Source organism: Apteryx mantelli, chromosome Z (genome assembly GCF_036417845.1).
Source record: "Apteryx mantelli isolate bAptMan1 chromosome Z, bAptMan1.hap1, whole genome shotgun sequence".
NCBI lineage: Eukaryota > Metazoa > Chordata > Aves > Apterygiformes > Apterygidae > Apteryx > Apteryx mantelli.
In genome coordinates, this window is record NC_090020.1 from 29,016,166 (window position 1) to 29,033,280 (window position 17,115).

Genomic DNA, 17,115 nt, shown 5'->3' on the forward strand with positions numbered 1-17,115 from the left:
GAGAGATGACATTGTTTCTGAGTCCTGATTGTTAGGAGAGTCATAATTATAATACAAGTTTGGCAGCCACGGATACTTTTCTTCAGGTTGGAAACCTCCAATTCTTTAATTACAGATCTTTGTCACTGAGGTGCAGTTTCATGAATGTATCATTTAAGTGTCATTCTACACTGGGTTTTCTAAGACAGGCAGTCTGAACAGTTGCTTCATTCTCTATGCATGACATCCATTTACAGAGTAGTTATGATACATTCTCCCAAACTTTGAAGACTTTTAACACTTCCAAGAGTATGAAGTCAGAAATGGTGCCCAACTCACCCCCTTATACTCAGTTACTAAAAGCCCTTGAGAGATCCTAGCGAAACCTCTCAACTCACTGTATCTTCATCTGATTTATAATCCAAATGTATTTCTCTTGAATAAGCTAAACAAGGGAAGAAACAGATTTACAGCAGAAAGTCTACCATGCACTACACTTCGCAAATACAAACCAGAGTCTTAAGAGCTCTAAAACAGTTTCACAGTGATACAGGGTCATGTATATAATGATGGATACACTGAATGGCAAATAGTAATTCTTACACATTTATGTTCATACATGAAAACGAGATTAATGAAACGATGCATTAACTAAAAGGAATCACACAGATCATTAAGAAAGCATAGTTTTCTTCATAAATACATACTATAGGGGAAAAGACTTCAGACAATATCATGCAGTGGACTAATTAGAAGAAGAAAGTAGGCCATCTTACAAAAATCATGCTGTTTAATCAGGCCATGAAAGAAAAGCAAAGGGAGCAGAAAACACTGCAAGTTGTTGAGTCAGATCTCTTAATTTGAGTAAGAGGCACACAGATCAAAGGAGGCTTAGATTCTATCATAGAGTAATACTGCTGTTATCCATAAGAAGAAAGTAGAACATTTACACACACTCTATCACTTTGGTGTTGAAATTTTAATACTGTTACACAATTTAAAGGTGATTTGAACATTTCAGAGTGTGAAAAAATACCCCATGACTGAGGGGAGGAAAAAGTATGTACATTTCTTGTAAATTTCTATATTTAAGGTGAGAACTAACATATTTAAAATCTTTCCATATTTCTGCTACACCATCATTAAGATAAAATACACTTTGTTTTATGCGGAATATAGAAATATATTCTTCTCTTGTGCTTTCTGGGACTGGAATGCTTAGTGATACTTGGATGGGAAAAGGAGAGGAATAACTCAGTGTTTTGGTATACCAACAAAATCTAGACAGACAGGGTAAAGCTTGCTGAAAGTCAGAATTAAGACGCCCAGGTGGGTGCTTAGATCCACAACAGGCTCAATCCATCACAGAGCTAGAGGAACACAGGCCTAAGGCTGCTGGAATGTGCCACCAAGGTTTTTATGCATGACTTGAAAACAAAAACTGGTTTGAATTAAAGTTATGAACATATTTCAAACCAAAAGACAAAAAGGTTCAAAAGTTTTTCACGGGTGTTAATGAGAAACATAAATAGTTAAGCAGTGAGGTGGAAGAACAATCTTCAAGTCAAAGAGGAATTTTAGAGCTTTTGCATCCACAACATGTTTTAAAAGTGAAAACTTGAAAAATCAAAACAGCTTTACAAGTAAGATCTTTTCCATGAGAGTTGAAAAAAAAGTCATGGAAAAGCAATCACAACTTTAAGCATCATTTTAGAGTGGTAGGAGAGCCCAAGACAGAAAGGAAATGTTCAGTTCATATGTTCCATTTGGTTCGTAACATATGAACCCTTTTAGCTGACGGGAACACAAGGCAAGATTGTATACTCTGAATGAGTCAGTCAAGGATGATATTTATTGCTCCATCTTCTGAAGAAGTAGGGACGCTCTAAGTCGTAATCTGCAAATTAAAGTTATCTGACCAATGAGAGCAAAAGTTTGGACAAGCCACCTATTTAGAACAGGATACACCTAATAGAGAAGCAGAGTGTGTTAAACTTCTCTTTCTCATAAAGACAGATCCTTCCATTTGTTTATAAAGGATGAACACAGAGTGATAAATAGCTAATTTCAGGAAGTTTGGAAGCCTGTTTTGGTTATTTTGAACAACATTTGAGAACTATCATAACTAATTTTGCTCTATGGGATTTCCAGTCTTTCCAGTTTTGTTTTAACTTGTATAATTAAAAAGCTTGATACTTCTGTGTTGACTCTGTGGCTATAAAAGAATAATGCAAAGCAGAAAAAGACAGAACCAGACATTTCTGGCTTGGCTTTAAGTGAGCCAAGCCTGACTGAGTCCTCTTTTTATCTACTCATGTCTAGCTTCCAAATTTATAAGAGATCACATTAGGGTAGATTAGATCACTATGACAGAATGTCAACCATTCATTTTAAGATTACCCCTCTCCGTAAATTCAGCTTTGAATTCAGTATTGTATATCATAAGACAGTATTTTCTATTACTGTACTTTATATTGATATATATAAATCAGACTAGATTTACATCCCAAAACTTATGTGTGTAGCCTTCAGTGAAAATCCACAGAACAGATTTTTCATTCAGTCTCCTACTACCAACCAAATTAAATTCAGTCATGCTTTGTTCTCTTAAAACAGAGGTTGGCATGCATTATTAATCAGCTTTCACTGAGGGATGTCCCTCATTTTAGATTCAAGTGAACCACCATCTCCCATAAAACCTGTTACTATGCCCAAGTTATAAATAATTTAACACACTAACATAGATGCAAAATCATGAAAGTGAGGTTTCTGCTTAATCTCCTTTACCATAAAAAGACTAATCCAATGTATTTTTGTTCACGTCCATCACAAAACAAAAAGGTTCACAAAGACCAAAAGCCTGGTTATACCACATATTTCAGTCTGAAATTCATCTCCAGAGGAGTACAAATGTTCTCTCAACACCCTTAAGTAGGATGTATGTTATGCTATAAGCTTTTTGCACAACTCTATTTTTTTTTTTGTGTCATTCATGTTCTACTCTGTGCTCTACACTTGGGCTCTAGTTAAAAACACAACACTGCTGGTGTGGTTCTGTTAGATCATTACACTGGGAAAAGTAATTAACATTATATCAAAGATACGTATCTTAAAAAACAAAATAAAAACATTCTGGAACTTGCCAAGTTAAAAGAATCCAAAAATAAACAAAATGAGGAAATGTATTTACTGTATAAGCAATTGAAAATTTCTTCTCTGTAACAGCCATGCTTTTTAAGGAGATGGAGAGGATTTAAATAATGTAATGAGATTTCTTTCTTTTATGGAAAGAGTGTAAATCTAAAGAATTTCAGAGCTCCCAGACTTCATTAAAAAAATTAATACTGAAGAACATTGAGTATACAATCATGAGTGCCTAGGGACATGTGTTTTACCTTGCTACCTCATCCATTCTCTTTCTACAGTGATATCAACATGTATACAGTTATAAAGAACATTAAAATACTCTTTTTTTCATTTGATTTTTGTAAATGAGTGTAAAAAGACTAGTATAAAACAGTGTTGGTGAGTAACTCATGTCAGATTAATGAATAACTGGAATAGTCTTCAAGAAAGAAAAAAAAAATCTAAAAATTAGATAATCTGCTTACTCTGTAAACTGTATACACAAATACTAGCATGCTTTGGCTGCTTAGTTCATACATTGCCATCCATCGTTTTACTTCTGTTATTCTTTGAAATAACAACACAAGCAGAATATATAAACCAAAATAAATCCTATCCCTTAAGTCAATGGAATAAGGTTCATTACTTCAGTGTTTGTTCTATTGTCTGCAAAAAAACTATGAATTTTGTTTTCATTCCCACTGCCTGTTATGAACCGTAAGAACCTTGCAACCACTCAAAGCATCTAAGCCCTACTTTTACGACTCTGCTGCACAACACTAACTGTACAAATAGCTACAATAAGCACATTTCTCTATAGTCAACTATATTCCACTTTAACACAAAATAGATTGGTTCCACCAATGCTCCATGCAGAAGATCAGTTTCTGCTGTGTTTTTTGAGGATTAGCCTCTTGATCCCTGTAGTACCTCATACTCCACTACATGTAGTTGTGTATGATGCTGGCAGACACATTTGGAAAACATCCGGGACTGGACAATCCAGTTGGCTTTGAAAATGTCTCAAAAGAACTAGCAACTTTGAGTTTTGCTGTTTAGCATGGAGTATTCATTCTATCAATACACTTTACTGGTCCAACTAATTGAATCCTCAAATAATTATGTGAAAACACACAAACTTCTACCAAAGTTCTCTTAAAACTTATGTTTTAATCAATTCTTTATAATATTTTAAATTTAAAATGAATTTTAGTGAAATTACTTTTTCTTCGAAAACACTGTTTCAGGATGATGCTTGCTTACCTCATTGTCCGACTCCACAAGCACTTGATCATATTCACTAAGGGCTACTAGGAACATGATAGATGTGACATTTTCAAAGCAATGTATCCATTTTCTTCTTTCTGATCGTTGGCCTCCTACATCCACCATTCTGCAATATTAACAACATCTGCATCAACTCCATGAACAGCTTAACAGATAAACATCCATGTATCGAACATTGAATTCAAGAACTTAGCTGAAAACAAAGCTGGTCTGTCTTCCTTAATAATTTTTCCATTTGCATTTAAAATCAACGGAATGTGTTTGAAACAGAAAAATTACTGTATTTGTTTTTTAGTCTTATGTGCTTTCTGAATTTAAATTATTACAGATCTCAAAGCCATCAAAATTTCTTAACCATGATTTTGGAGTGTTGCAAAGTTCTGCCCTGTATATTCAGCACAAAAACATGTGCACAGAATCAAGTTGGTGGCCTGCCTTTGTCCCAGGATATCACCAAAGTTCTCAACTTGTCAAGGCTGTCCAATTTTTAAGAGCATAACCATAATACAATATGTATTCACTAAAGTTGTTAATAGCCAAAATAAAAACTCAAATTTGCTGGCAGTGTGTACTTCCAGTTCATTAGGCATCTCAGTGTAACTAGACATTCAGGTGTCTAACTTGCAATTGTAATTGCATAGGTCTTTTTTAAGCAACCGTATTTGCACTCAAAATGAGCTGTGGGGAAAAGTATTTGTAGGAGTGATATTAAACTTGCAAAATGTCATTTCTCGCTAAAGATCAAGTACATTAGTTGTACCTCTGTATTTCATAATCTGCATGAATTAGGAGGACACATGACTATTATCAGATTATTATTCATAATGAAAATTTCATATAATCATTTTATGGAAAAATGAATTCCAGTTTTCCCATTTGTAATATATATTTAGAAAAAGACAAGTTTATTTGTCTCTCATCCTCTGGACATCTTTAACATCAGTTGCTAGTCATACATGGACAATATCACAAAAATAATATGCCTGAGCTCAAAATTAAAAAATATAGAATAATTTGTATTTGTGTAATTTTAACCAACATCCTATACATGATATTACTAATGTAAAAAGAACCAAAAGAAACAAAGCAAATAGGTTTCATTTTTCTACCTGAAAATGACGCTTTGTAAGTCGAATGGATATTCAATGATCCCTGTTGTTGGGACTCGAACTCTAAGCACATCTTGCTGAGTTGGCAGGTAGGCCGGATCTGCGATGCGGTCCAAGTCGTTAAGATAGCTGTAGACAGGGAGAAACAACAGGAATGCAAGACAGTGACACCATAATCCCACTGAGGAAAAGAGCAGGGAGGAGCTGGGAAAGGAAACGGGGTGTGGGATAGGAAGAAGGGCAGCAGAAAAAAGAGCATGGTCGGCATAAAAGAGGGGAGGAAGTATAAAGGTGTGCTCCTTTCTTCCTTCCTGTATTTCTTCCTAGCTTCAAATAAATTCTGCAGAGGGGTAGCATGATTAGTCTGTTTGTCATATAAATTTGCTTGGCTTTCACACAGATTCAAGTTTTTCGACTACTCAATTCTGGATAATTTAAAAACAAATAATATGAGAAAAAGCTGTAAGAAATAAAATGGCACATTTTTTTCTGAAACTATGATGTATTTCTTGATGTTCACTCTGCAATGTCTGTACAGATACATGGATAGATAAACAAGAATCTCCCAAATAATACTTAACTGATTTAGCAGAAATCATTATCAGTTACAAAATATGTAGGAGGATGAATAGCACACTTTGGAGATTTAAAAAAAAAAAACAGCCCCCCTCCCCCGACAAATTAAAAAACTCTCTAGATCTTGTTATCAGAAGAGAGCATTATGATCATCTGTTTGGATCTCTAGCACCTGAAATTCATGTATCTGGACTGAAACTTCTGATCAAGTTAATACGCCTGCAGCACATGAAATACATCCCAGTCGGTTCGCAAATAATCTGAAACTGCAATAAAATTGCTTTTAAGGGCTTGTTAGCTACAGCACACAATTCTTCTGCTACTGCTTAATGGTGTTTTTCAACCATAAAGCAGCAGTGCACAGGAAGTTTTAATGAACCTTCATAAAAGAGAGGCTTCAAAAAGAGAGGGGCAACATAGCAATGTGTGATAGCCTGTTTGGATCCAGGAGTTGTACGTTACACAAATTTAGTGCTCCAGACAGTTTGGGGTCTCCCCAGGGTACATTGTCTGAGAGAAAGACTGCTGCAGAAAATGAAGTTTTTGTGCATTTGGCTACTTTCAAGCACAAGAATGACTAGCTGGTCAGAGTTAGCCACCGGCAAGCTAAAATAACTTAAGGCTGCCCTGATTCGTTCCAAGGGAGGCAGCAATGGACTCCCTGTAATTTCTCAAAGCGCTACGTATTTGAAGCTCTGAACATGTTCTTTTCTTCACGGTTATTATTCAAGGTGCTCTTTTTTAAATGAACCCACACAAGGAATAATTAGACTACTTCTAGATGCTCTGAATGATTTGTTATGAAATAGAGAAAGCAACTCATTATGAACAATGACAGAAACAAAGCAGTTTTTGTTCTACTTTACAGCAAAAATACAGAAGAATTAATTTGTTACATCTGTGAGGGAGCCAAAAATATTATCGAACTTTCCTCACTAAGATTTTATTCATGAAAGATTAAGCTGATAGTAAATGTTGAATGTGAAAAAATTACATATATTTAGAAAGATGCATTGAACTATGTATCTGAGGCACATTATCATATTCAGAAGCTACTATTCTGAAAATATTTTCTCAGAACACTGACTAGTTTCTGTCAACAGGAAAAAGACCTTGAGAATCAGAGTGTTTCATCTGCCCTTAGATTTTTCACACAAAAGGCAGAGTGGACAAGCTGATCATCAATTTGTTGGGTGAAAAGAAGTAACAACAAATGAACAAAATACATAACCGCCACAACATGAAACCCACAAAGACTCCGAAACACTAACTGGCCTCTTCTTCCCCTCTCATTCTGACAAAAAATACGGTTTTGGTTTGGGGAAAAAAATAAAAAAGGTGCAAAGAAGCATTGTGGGTTATTACATACTACAGTGGTACTCAGGGGAGCAGGAGTATTTTAAGAGAATAAATTTGTAGGGGGGTCATCCATACAATCATCTTGTTGTGTTCCTTTGGAAAGCTTCAGCTGCAGGCTCCAATGTGTGAGCCTGGTTATTGTACTTCTGCACTGCAAGCACAGTGGACAAGATATGCAATAGTGCATATCCGACTGATTTTAGAAAGACAATCATTTAAAAGGACATTATTAAACAATCAAGTCTCATTTGTGTTACTGTGTAAAGGGCAGATGGGGATTTTTCCATCCTAGCACAAATCACTGATGCTGTTAAGATGAAGAAGCATTAATTTATCCTTCAAAAACACATACCTTTTCCTCATCCTCATTCAGGTCTGCTCAAGTTCTGTACTTACACATGCACTAAACAGAAATCATCTTACTCATTTCACCACTAGCACCTCAAACAGCCTATACAGCCCATAATAGAGACTTTACTCATCCTTACATAGTGTCATTTCTTCCCCTTAGTGTCTTCACTTAACAGATCTAAGGATGCAGAGCTTTCTAAGAAGTCTCCTAAATTATGCATTCAAAACCAGAATCAAGGAAGCAGTGTCAAAACCATTAAAAGTAAGACGCACAAAATTGTTTTAAAAAATCTTTGTGTTACTGACAGGTCATAACCAGTATCTGTAGTCCAACAAAAGCAATTTAGAATACATCATCTGCAATTTATTTTTGTTTTAGAATAATTACATTAACCTCTGCCACTTTCTTTCTAACTTAACACCTAATAGGTATATACATATCATTGTATTCATTTTTAAATGAAAATTGACTACTTAGGTTTTAGTTGCATAACCTTGCTTTTACTTCTGTTTTCATGTCTTGAGAATGGGGCAAATATTCAATGAAATTATTTTAAAATAAAAAAGAGCTTTTTCCTCTGTAAGTTTTTCTTTGTTTTGTTTTTACGTTTTTTTTTAACGTTCCTATTGAAGAATACTACTGCTGAAATTCAGGTTTTAATGCAGTTTGTACGGTCTTCTATTAAAATCATCTACTAAACATGTTTCTGAAAATCATACTGAAAGCTCTGCCTGCAGCAGGAATGCAAAGTTCCTTTCAAGACACTTCCAAAATCACTAAAATTTCCTTAAGTCTCTCTTTAAAGCTCATGTCTCCTCCAATACAGACTAGCACAATTAATTACAAAAGATATTATCCTTGTATCACTGGGACTGACACAGGCCTTTCTTCTCTACTGCACCGAGTACACATCTGAATATTTGTACCACATCTGAATATTTTGCTATGTTGCAGAAATGAATTCTCTCCTTAGATATGTGCTATCTACCCAAAATGCCAAAGGAAACAAATCACCATATTTACATTCAATATCAATATCATGATTTTTGCATTATCTGCATAACAGTGTACTTTTATGTCCATAGAACTGCATTTGCAAAAAAACAAGATCTCTTCTCAGAGAAGAAGAAAACATTTTTACATTGCATTAGGAGGAACAGGGTGATGAATTGATTTTTTTAAATAATCTAGTTGTTGGGTTGACTGGCTATTTCAAAATGCTGAGAAGGAATATGTAATATGTAAATGAATACAAGTGAATATTTACATAAAAAAGAAAAGACAATTGGAATAATATTACTATTTAAACACATGCTAAGAGCACACAAAATTTTCAAATATTATTAATATAGCTGTCACCATAACCCCACAGAACATTTAGAATTTCATCTAGCTGGTTTATTATAGCTTAATTCACTGCAACAATAGCAACTTATATTTTCAAGTCTTCCTCATACCAATATGGCTGAAATTTCCTTCTTTTTTTCATACGAAAGCTGGGGTTTAAAGAAGTTCACCAGTCACCAGGTGATACAGTAATACTGTGGACTGGCAGCACTGTATACACTGACTTTGCATCCTACTGTTATTAAACTGACAAAACTTAAAAAAGAAAAAGAAAAAAATCATTTACCAAGCAGCAACTTTAAATAAAAACAGCAAACACACTAGCTAATGTAAATTTTTTCTGAACTACAACTGTGCAGCAGGAAGCCCCACTCCAGTTGTTTGCCACTGCACCTCTGTCCAAGGGTATCTCTCCAGCTGCTGGCTCTTTTGCATGTGCAATTGCTCCACAACCTATTTCTGTCCAAGTGATTTGAACCAGTGAAGAAACACTATCAAATTTGTTCAAATTAAGCCAGCTTATTTGCCTAATAGAGAAAAGGAGCATCGGCGCACAGTGCTGTGGTGCAGGAAGGCGAGAGCTGCCAGCAGGGAAGCAGGGTGGAACTGGCTTCTCCACTGGTGCCTCTGCAAGCAGTGGAGGACTTGAAGACTTTCAGTTTATAAGACCCCCAACAAAACACCAGGGCTATGTGAAATATCTTGAGAGTCTCTGAATTCAGGCTGCTTTGGGTGAAGACAGAAAGGGAGCTCTAAAATTTATCAGTACTTTCAGAAAGTAAAGATTTTTATTTATTTCTTTGTATAATTGCTTACTAAGACATGACTGACCATGGGCTTTTAAGCACTTATCTAATGCAGTCCTAATCAAGCTAGTGACAAATTTAAACACTTCACTCATGAGGACAAACAAGTCTTTGTCCTAGTAGGTACATACAAAAATTTTAAGCACTTAACAGGCAAGCACAGGATATTTTAGCATAAGGGCCTAACTTAAAAAAAAAAAAAAAAAAAAAAAGGAAAGTAAATATTGCAAGCCCACAGGAGCTTCACCACATGCATGCAGGCATACACAAATTCTGCAATCAGCTTTTGTAACACAACTGCCATTTCAGTATTAACAAGAAACTGCTACGCCCATGCAGTCTTGCAAACAAACCAGAAGACTTTTCATATACTTGAGCTTTCACAGAAAAAATAAAAGCGTTGCCAGCAATTGTCAAAACTGGTATCTTCTTCATTTATTAATGTCAAAATATAAAATCATAATAATGATACGGATATTGGGAATATCCTGGCAATCGACTTGTGGTTGAGTCCAAAACCAGAAAACCACAGTTATTACTGAGAAGTCAGTGCTGCAGTTAGCAGCCACTGTGCAAACAATTCAGGTCAGAACTACATGGCACTCTGAATTTATTTTTATCATCTGCTAGCAAATGTCTTATTTTGATGAGACATATTGTAGCTATGGCCTCTCACCCAAACGGTACTTACTCAGCTAAGCTTTATACAAAAGAACAAAACTGGGAAAACTGTACAGAATTACTTAAAAAAAAAAATTGCATAGGTCCAAGTAAATTTATAGTACAGACCAAGTTTAAAAAGTTAATTATAGCTGTAATTAGTTTTGTAAAAATGAATTTGAGTGGCTGCTGAGGTAATTTTCAGCAGGGTTGCTATAGCAACTGGCACAAGGTGCATTGCCAAGGTAACGTGTGTGTAACGAGCTGCTGACAGGAGCTCTCTCCTGACGTCACGGAAGGCTGCCACAGTATCGTAGCACACTTGCGATCTGCACCCAGACCAGCAGCAGAGACAACCTTTTGTTTCCTAGCCAGTGCTGAGAAAGAAGTACTTATTTTTAATGAATTATATATTCTCTACGGCAAGGGCCAAAACGGCAGCCAACCTTCAAGGAAGTTACCAGGTGCTAATGATACCCTGGCAAGAGATGGTGTTTCAGAGGTTGTGTTTGTCTGTATTTCAAAAGAAGCAGAAGGAACAGGATAATAGGAGTATACTAATTGGCTCTGTATTCTCCCACATGTCTTTCTTATATAGCAATCAGGCAAAGAAGCGACAGGACTCCTAACCTCAGTAAACAAACCAGAAGAGTTTTAGCCAGTAACCCTTGTCAGGAAGTTAAATATAATCGTTTTCACTATCATCTTGCAGCTCAAGGAACTCATTCAGCCTTAATTCATTTTCGCAGAGTTACACCACCTAATGAAGAAGGACTATCAAAACTTACTTGAATTCACTTTGAATGAAGTTTTTTTTAACAACTTCAAAATGAACGAACAAGGGCAAGCACTTCAAAGGAACAAACCCTCCAACCATGAATTACTCTTCTTCACTTTGAGATTAGATTTATGTTGCAATAATCAGGTGATATTGTAGCACTTTCTTGGGAATAATTCCATCAGAATTTCTGTAACTCTAACCTGAACTTAGTATACAGCTTAATTTAATTACTGACACTAATAAAAGGGTCAATCTAAAATTCGTAAAAATGACTTGTTACAACATAGTGGGCAAATGGTGAGACTTTTTCTTAATATATATATGGTGAGCATGGTACTACAAGGGAACAGGGATAAAACTCCAAGAAACTGAAGTTTGCTGTTTAACAAAAAGTTTGTACAGGAGATTTCAGTACAACCACAGCTACAAAAGGCAAGGTCTACCAGTATCATTTCATACACAAGTGGTTTCAGTGTGTTCAACCACATGTGAATGCAGATACAGCTTGACTGACTTTCTCCACATATGATAGTAATAGTAAACATTTACATCTTTTCCACCTTAAAGCTCTTACATTTAATGCAAAAATCTGTTTTCTTAAAGTTACAATAGTTTATAGGTGTGATTCTCTACAAAATATCCCTCATACATGTACAGTGACAGTCAAGTGAAAACAAAACTCTAATCAAAACTTATGACTAAGGCTCCTTAAGCAAACTATTTAATTAAATTTGCTATATTTCTGTCCTTTTGGGCCTGGATGTTCTGGAATTGGGTGGAGCTTTCCTTACTGGGTTGTTGTTGTCTTTTGTTTTTTTTTCTTTTTGCAAAAATTTGAAATGGCTGATGAGACTACCCTAAACTAGCACTAATTTTGACCATGTGCTGTGAAACAATAAGCTTTGAAAGGGAAAAGGCTTTTCATGCATTTTTGAAAATGCATATAACTTTCTTGTCTCCACATAAGCAAAACGTTAAAGCTGTTGTAGCAGGATTCTTCCTACCTCACAGAGTTGCCAGAATAACAGACGAGTTCCTCTTTGGTAACATGCAACACAGTAAATGGAATCAATTTTCAATGTGCTAACAGAAGCCATGAACGAAACTACACGTAAACAAGTATTGGCTGCATATTCAGAATTTCCATGGAGGCTTGTGTTTCTGAGCCTCTATATCACTGGCAAAAAGTTGAAGCATGTTTACCCATTTCCAGGATTATCTAATCATAGTCTACAGTAAATACAGTAAATCTAAGATTTTTGCAGTGAGGTGGGAAGTGAGGTTGGAGGTGGAAAGAAGGCTGCACTATGTTCTTTTTATTCTTATGCCATCCAAAGCCAACCTTGCTGCCTCTCTTAATTTAGAATTCCTACAAGGCTAAAGCCCAATATTAGCAGAAGACTGAAAAAGCAAGTCATCAGACCTAAAAACGCTGTGTAAACTTTTCAAAAATTCTTAATGGGAAACCTGGTTAAAAATATATACAAATATTAAAAGCATGTTCAGTACTGCACAAAAAAGGGATCCCAAAAGAAATACGTGCTGTATACCTTCCCTTCCTGAATTTCCCTAGTTCAACTGCTTGATTTTCATTTTCTCTATAGGATGCATGAATATGGTATGCAGCACATTTTATGTCCCATCTTTCTTTAGACCTTCCTCTTATATTTGGGGAGTACGTCTGTTGTATAAGATAGGGTAAGCACAGTTCTTCTACTCTACTTTATCTTATACTGTTTCACATGGTATAGACCTGTCATTTTTATTTGCTGTTTTTATTTTACTGTAAACTATCCACAAATAAGTTGTGTAAACTGTGAATACATAAAACCAGAATCTACTATTCTGCAACACAAAAATACAAATATTCAAGTATATTCTGAAGAAAGGAAAAAAACAATTAACAATATTAAAGTATTTATTAAATAATGGTATGCTTGCGTATATGAGAATTTGTTCTTCTCACAGATAGCTGTTTCACTTTATAATTTGTTACACCAGTGACATGAGCTAGCAGCATAACAGGTCTCTGCTTTCCATAGAGTCCTGCAAAAAATTACAATAGTACTCCTTTTTGAGATCTCACACAGACACAGGATGCCCTAAGAATTCCCTAGAGCTGCATGAAACAAAAAAAATTATGTTTTGATCACCAGAGGCAATAGCAGCTAACACAGTAAACTGTTGTAGTAATAACTTAGATTCATATACTGATCTTTCTCCTTGAGGGTCCCTAACCACATTCTGTTTAGAATGCATCTACTTCTGAAGTGTAACATGGAAGCAAAATGTTACTGCTAGATAGGAGAGAATTAATTGTTCAGCTGAAGCTATGGAGGACTTCAAACTCTGATAGCATACTAGCACACACAAATTACTAGCTGACCAAAGCACTACACTTAATACAATATTTTGGCAAAAGGTGACACATGAACTTTAATGAGCAGACAACATTCAGACTGATCTCTTTTATTCCCTGCTAACTAATGCATTAAACACTGCCTGGCATAGATAAAGTGGGGTGGGGACTTGGGAGAGAATTATATTTCATTACCTGAAGTGTTATAAAACACAGCTAGAGAAGGGAAGCTAAACAATATTATTAACACTACTTGTGCAGGAACTGGAAAATCCTTAGCTGCAGGTACACAATGACATAATTCTTCCATAATAGGAAAATTTCCAGTTAAACTCTAAAGAATTCCTACTTTTTCTTCAGCAAGGGAAAAACCTAACTGTCATGCTGTGGAAAAAAGGGTGATGAGTCTCCACAAACTCTAGTTACAATCCAAACTCTGCAAGTTGCAACATAAAAGTGAAATGTTACTTCAACAAATTCCTCTTCTTGGCAAGACTGTTGCCTCCCTTTCCTTCAGGCTTTGAAAAGCCAAGATACAGTCAAGACTCCTGACTGGCAACTTGTTCTCACTTGGCTTAAGGCCTTAACACCCTGTATGGGAAAGAAGGAGAAAAAGATCCCATCTCTCACAGCTACTATTTCAGGCTCTCCACACTGTGGTGTTGGTTTACATCTGTCTCATACTGTGAACAGTATCTTTGAAGCCATAAAGGGAAGTGGTTTAGTGGTAAATAAGTGGATAAGTTGCCCAGTAATGTATATGGGAAGTGGATAATCTCTATTTACCTGATGTGCTCTTCACTTTACCACAGGTGAGAGTCGAGTCTAGAAATTAAAAACAATATGATCACCTAACCTTTGGAGCATCCACTGGTAAAGGGAGAGAATGGAATATAATTGCTGAGCTAACAAGAGATTCAAATCAACTCCCGCCTTTCAGAAATGTTTTTTTTTTCTTAGACAGTACCCTCACCTCTCCTGATAAAAACACATCTAGATGTAGTCCTGCAGTGTGGGTATAAAACGTGGGTATACATGCAGTAGGTATAAAAACATCAAAAGTGTTGCTAACAATGACAAAGCAAGTCAAAAGATGACAGAAAGTGAAAGAACAGGACATATTAGAAACTAGAAATAGAATTTAGATCAGTGACAGAAACAGAAAATCCAGAGTGAGAGATTTAGAAAACAATGGGTGCCAATAGTGGAAAAACTGTATAGCAGTATACAAGGAACAGATAAAAATAATGATATGATAAAAGCATGGTGGAATAAACATGTAGAAGATGAAAGGACAGACTCACACAAAAGATTAATTAAGAATAAGTGTAACATTAGCACATATGCCTAAAAAGAAAATAAAAGAGATCTGGTGGGCAACAAACTATTGTTTCAGTTTTATACATCAAGTCAGAATAAATTACTTAAGTCTCAATAAGTTGATGAGCACTGAGTGCTTACTTCCTTTTAATTGCTTGTGGATTTTGTTTATATGAACCTATTATAGCCTATTATAATTAAAATCAGCAAATCTGCAAAAGTCATGCAGCTAAATGGCTAAATATGTTGAGTTTTAAAAATAACCAATCAACTAATATATTAATCTTTTGTAAGGGAATTTACTAGAAATTTGCTTCTATAGTTCCTTAATTAATTGTTTCCTACTATTTTTAATACTACTCAAAAGATCTGCTATGGTGACAATTTCATTAGAACTACGCCAAAACTAAGGTATTCAGTAAAATTTGATCTGAAGTAGCATCAGATATTTAATTTCCTACTTTGGAGACTCATTAATTCTATTTTTGCCCTCCAACCCCTTTTATGTATGTATGTATGTTTATACTTCAATTTTAAGAACTTCTAGTATCATATCTATTGTGGAATCAAAGCTAGGACCTACAAATATAAGAAATCCAAAGTACAAGGAAGGCTCTGTTTCACCTTCTACTTATGTTGGCTATTCATTCAATACGAAAACAGTCTGAAAGTATACTGTCAGCCTAATTTGTCCCTAAAATTTTCTTTTACTATTTTCACACTTCAGAGAATATCACTTATATGTAAATTCCTATGATATTCTGTTAGCCTTCTTACCACTGAAAAATAAAACACAATATTGTATAAATGGGGACAATGAGAATCCAAGCAATAGAAGAGATTCCACTGCCCTGTGCACCAAAGTATGCACACACAAATAACAGAAGCGATAGGTTAGGAAGGTAATCAGCTTCACAGGATAGCAAGCTGCATAGGACAACAGAAATCCTGTGAATGGGGCAGATAAAGCAGAAGCAGAATATGGTGTGGTAGTAACATTGGCAGAGCACTGGAGCAAATCCGAGTAGACCTAATTTATGCACTGGTAGCTTCCTAACTGCCTACATTACATCAGCAAGATATCAATAAGTTTGTCTTGAGTCAATCATATATAAAGGGTTGTGCTAGATAAGAATGCACAGACTGCTGTGCAGATAAATCTCATCCCAGACCTGCTACGTCTATGGCCATGTTCCAACGACTTTAGTGGGAGCTTCACGGTGCCTTTAATTTTCTCCAGTGCTTTTCTCAATGAGATGCTTCCATTCATGTCAACCTGACAAATGGAGACCGCAATGATATCATCAGATTAATTTTCATAGCTGATATAAAATTTCTAGTGCAGACCATGGAAGCTTTTGCTATGGCTTTAATAATGAAGTATGCTAGATTTTTTTGTAGTGGGCAACATCAAAAGGTCATTCTGCCCTACCATCATCCATTTTTTAACAGATGAGACATTCTACCTGAGTTAGATGCTACATTTGTCAGAGCAACTGAAATTCCTGAAAGCAACTTTTAGACAGTCCTCAGGCTCCAGCGTTAAATTTTACATCGCTATTTTATCAAAACTCTGCCAAGAAAGTACAAGTAAAGCATTCAAGACCAAGTTTAGTCACATAAACATTTTTATTATTGTTATCTATAAAAATGGGATTTAAAATAAAATGCTTTCAGAAATAATTACTATGTTTTCCATTTCCCATTTTCCTATGGACTGCACTTAAAGTCACCTTTCGTCTTCTGACAGCAGTTTTTTGTGGAGACCAAAGTCTTTTCTTTTCACCATTTAAAAATTGAAGTTTGTTCTCAGTTACATGTTTGCTGTCCTGGCAGGCATGTTCTTGCAAATGTAGGCCTTGTTTGCACAAAGGAAAGGCAGTTGAATAAAACACAAGAACACTTGCTTGGCACTATTTACCTCACCACTAAGACTGCAAAAGAAATATGACAGCAGAAAATCTTGGAAAACAGAAATTCTAGGGCATTATAATTTTTATCAACTGGACGGAGGTCTACTTTTGATTGCATTTCTCAGTGTTCACTAGTGTCAT

General features: G+C 35.5%; 1 protein-coding gene across 2 annotated transcripts in view; it reads right to left on the reverse strand.

Annotated features, from left to right (window-relative positions):
• Nucleotides 1–17,115, reverse strand: part of LOC106495031 (guanine nucleotide-binding protein G(q) subunit alpha) — a 136,452-nt gene that overhangs the window by 24,749 nt on the left and 94,588 nt on the right. For both annotated transcript variants that reach the window (XM_067316157.1, XM_067316158.1), the window contains exons 4-5: nt 5,502–5,630; nt 4,369–4,498 (exon numbers count right to left, since the gene is read on the reverse strand). In XM_067316157.1, the coding sequence (XP_067172258.1) occupies nt 4,369–4,498; nt 5,502–5,630 (259 nt within the window). The remainder of the gene's footprint in view (nt 1–4,368; nt 4,499–5,501; nt 5,631–17,115) is intronic.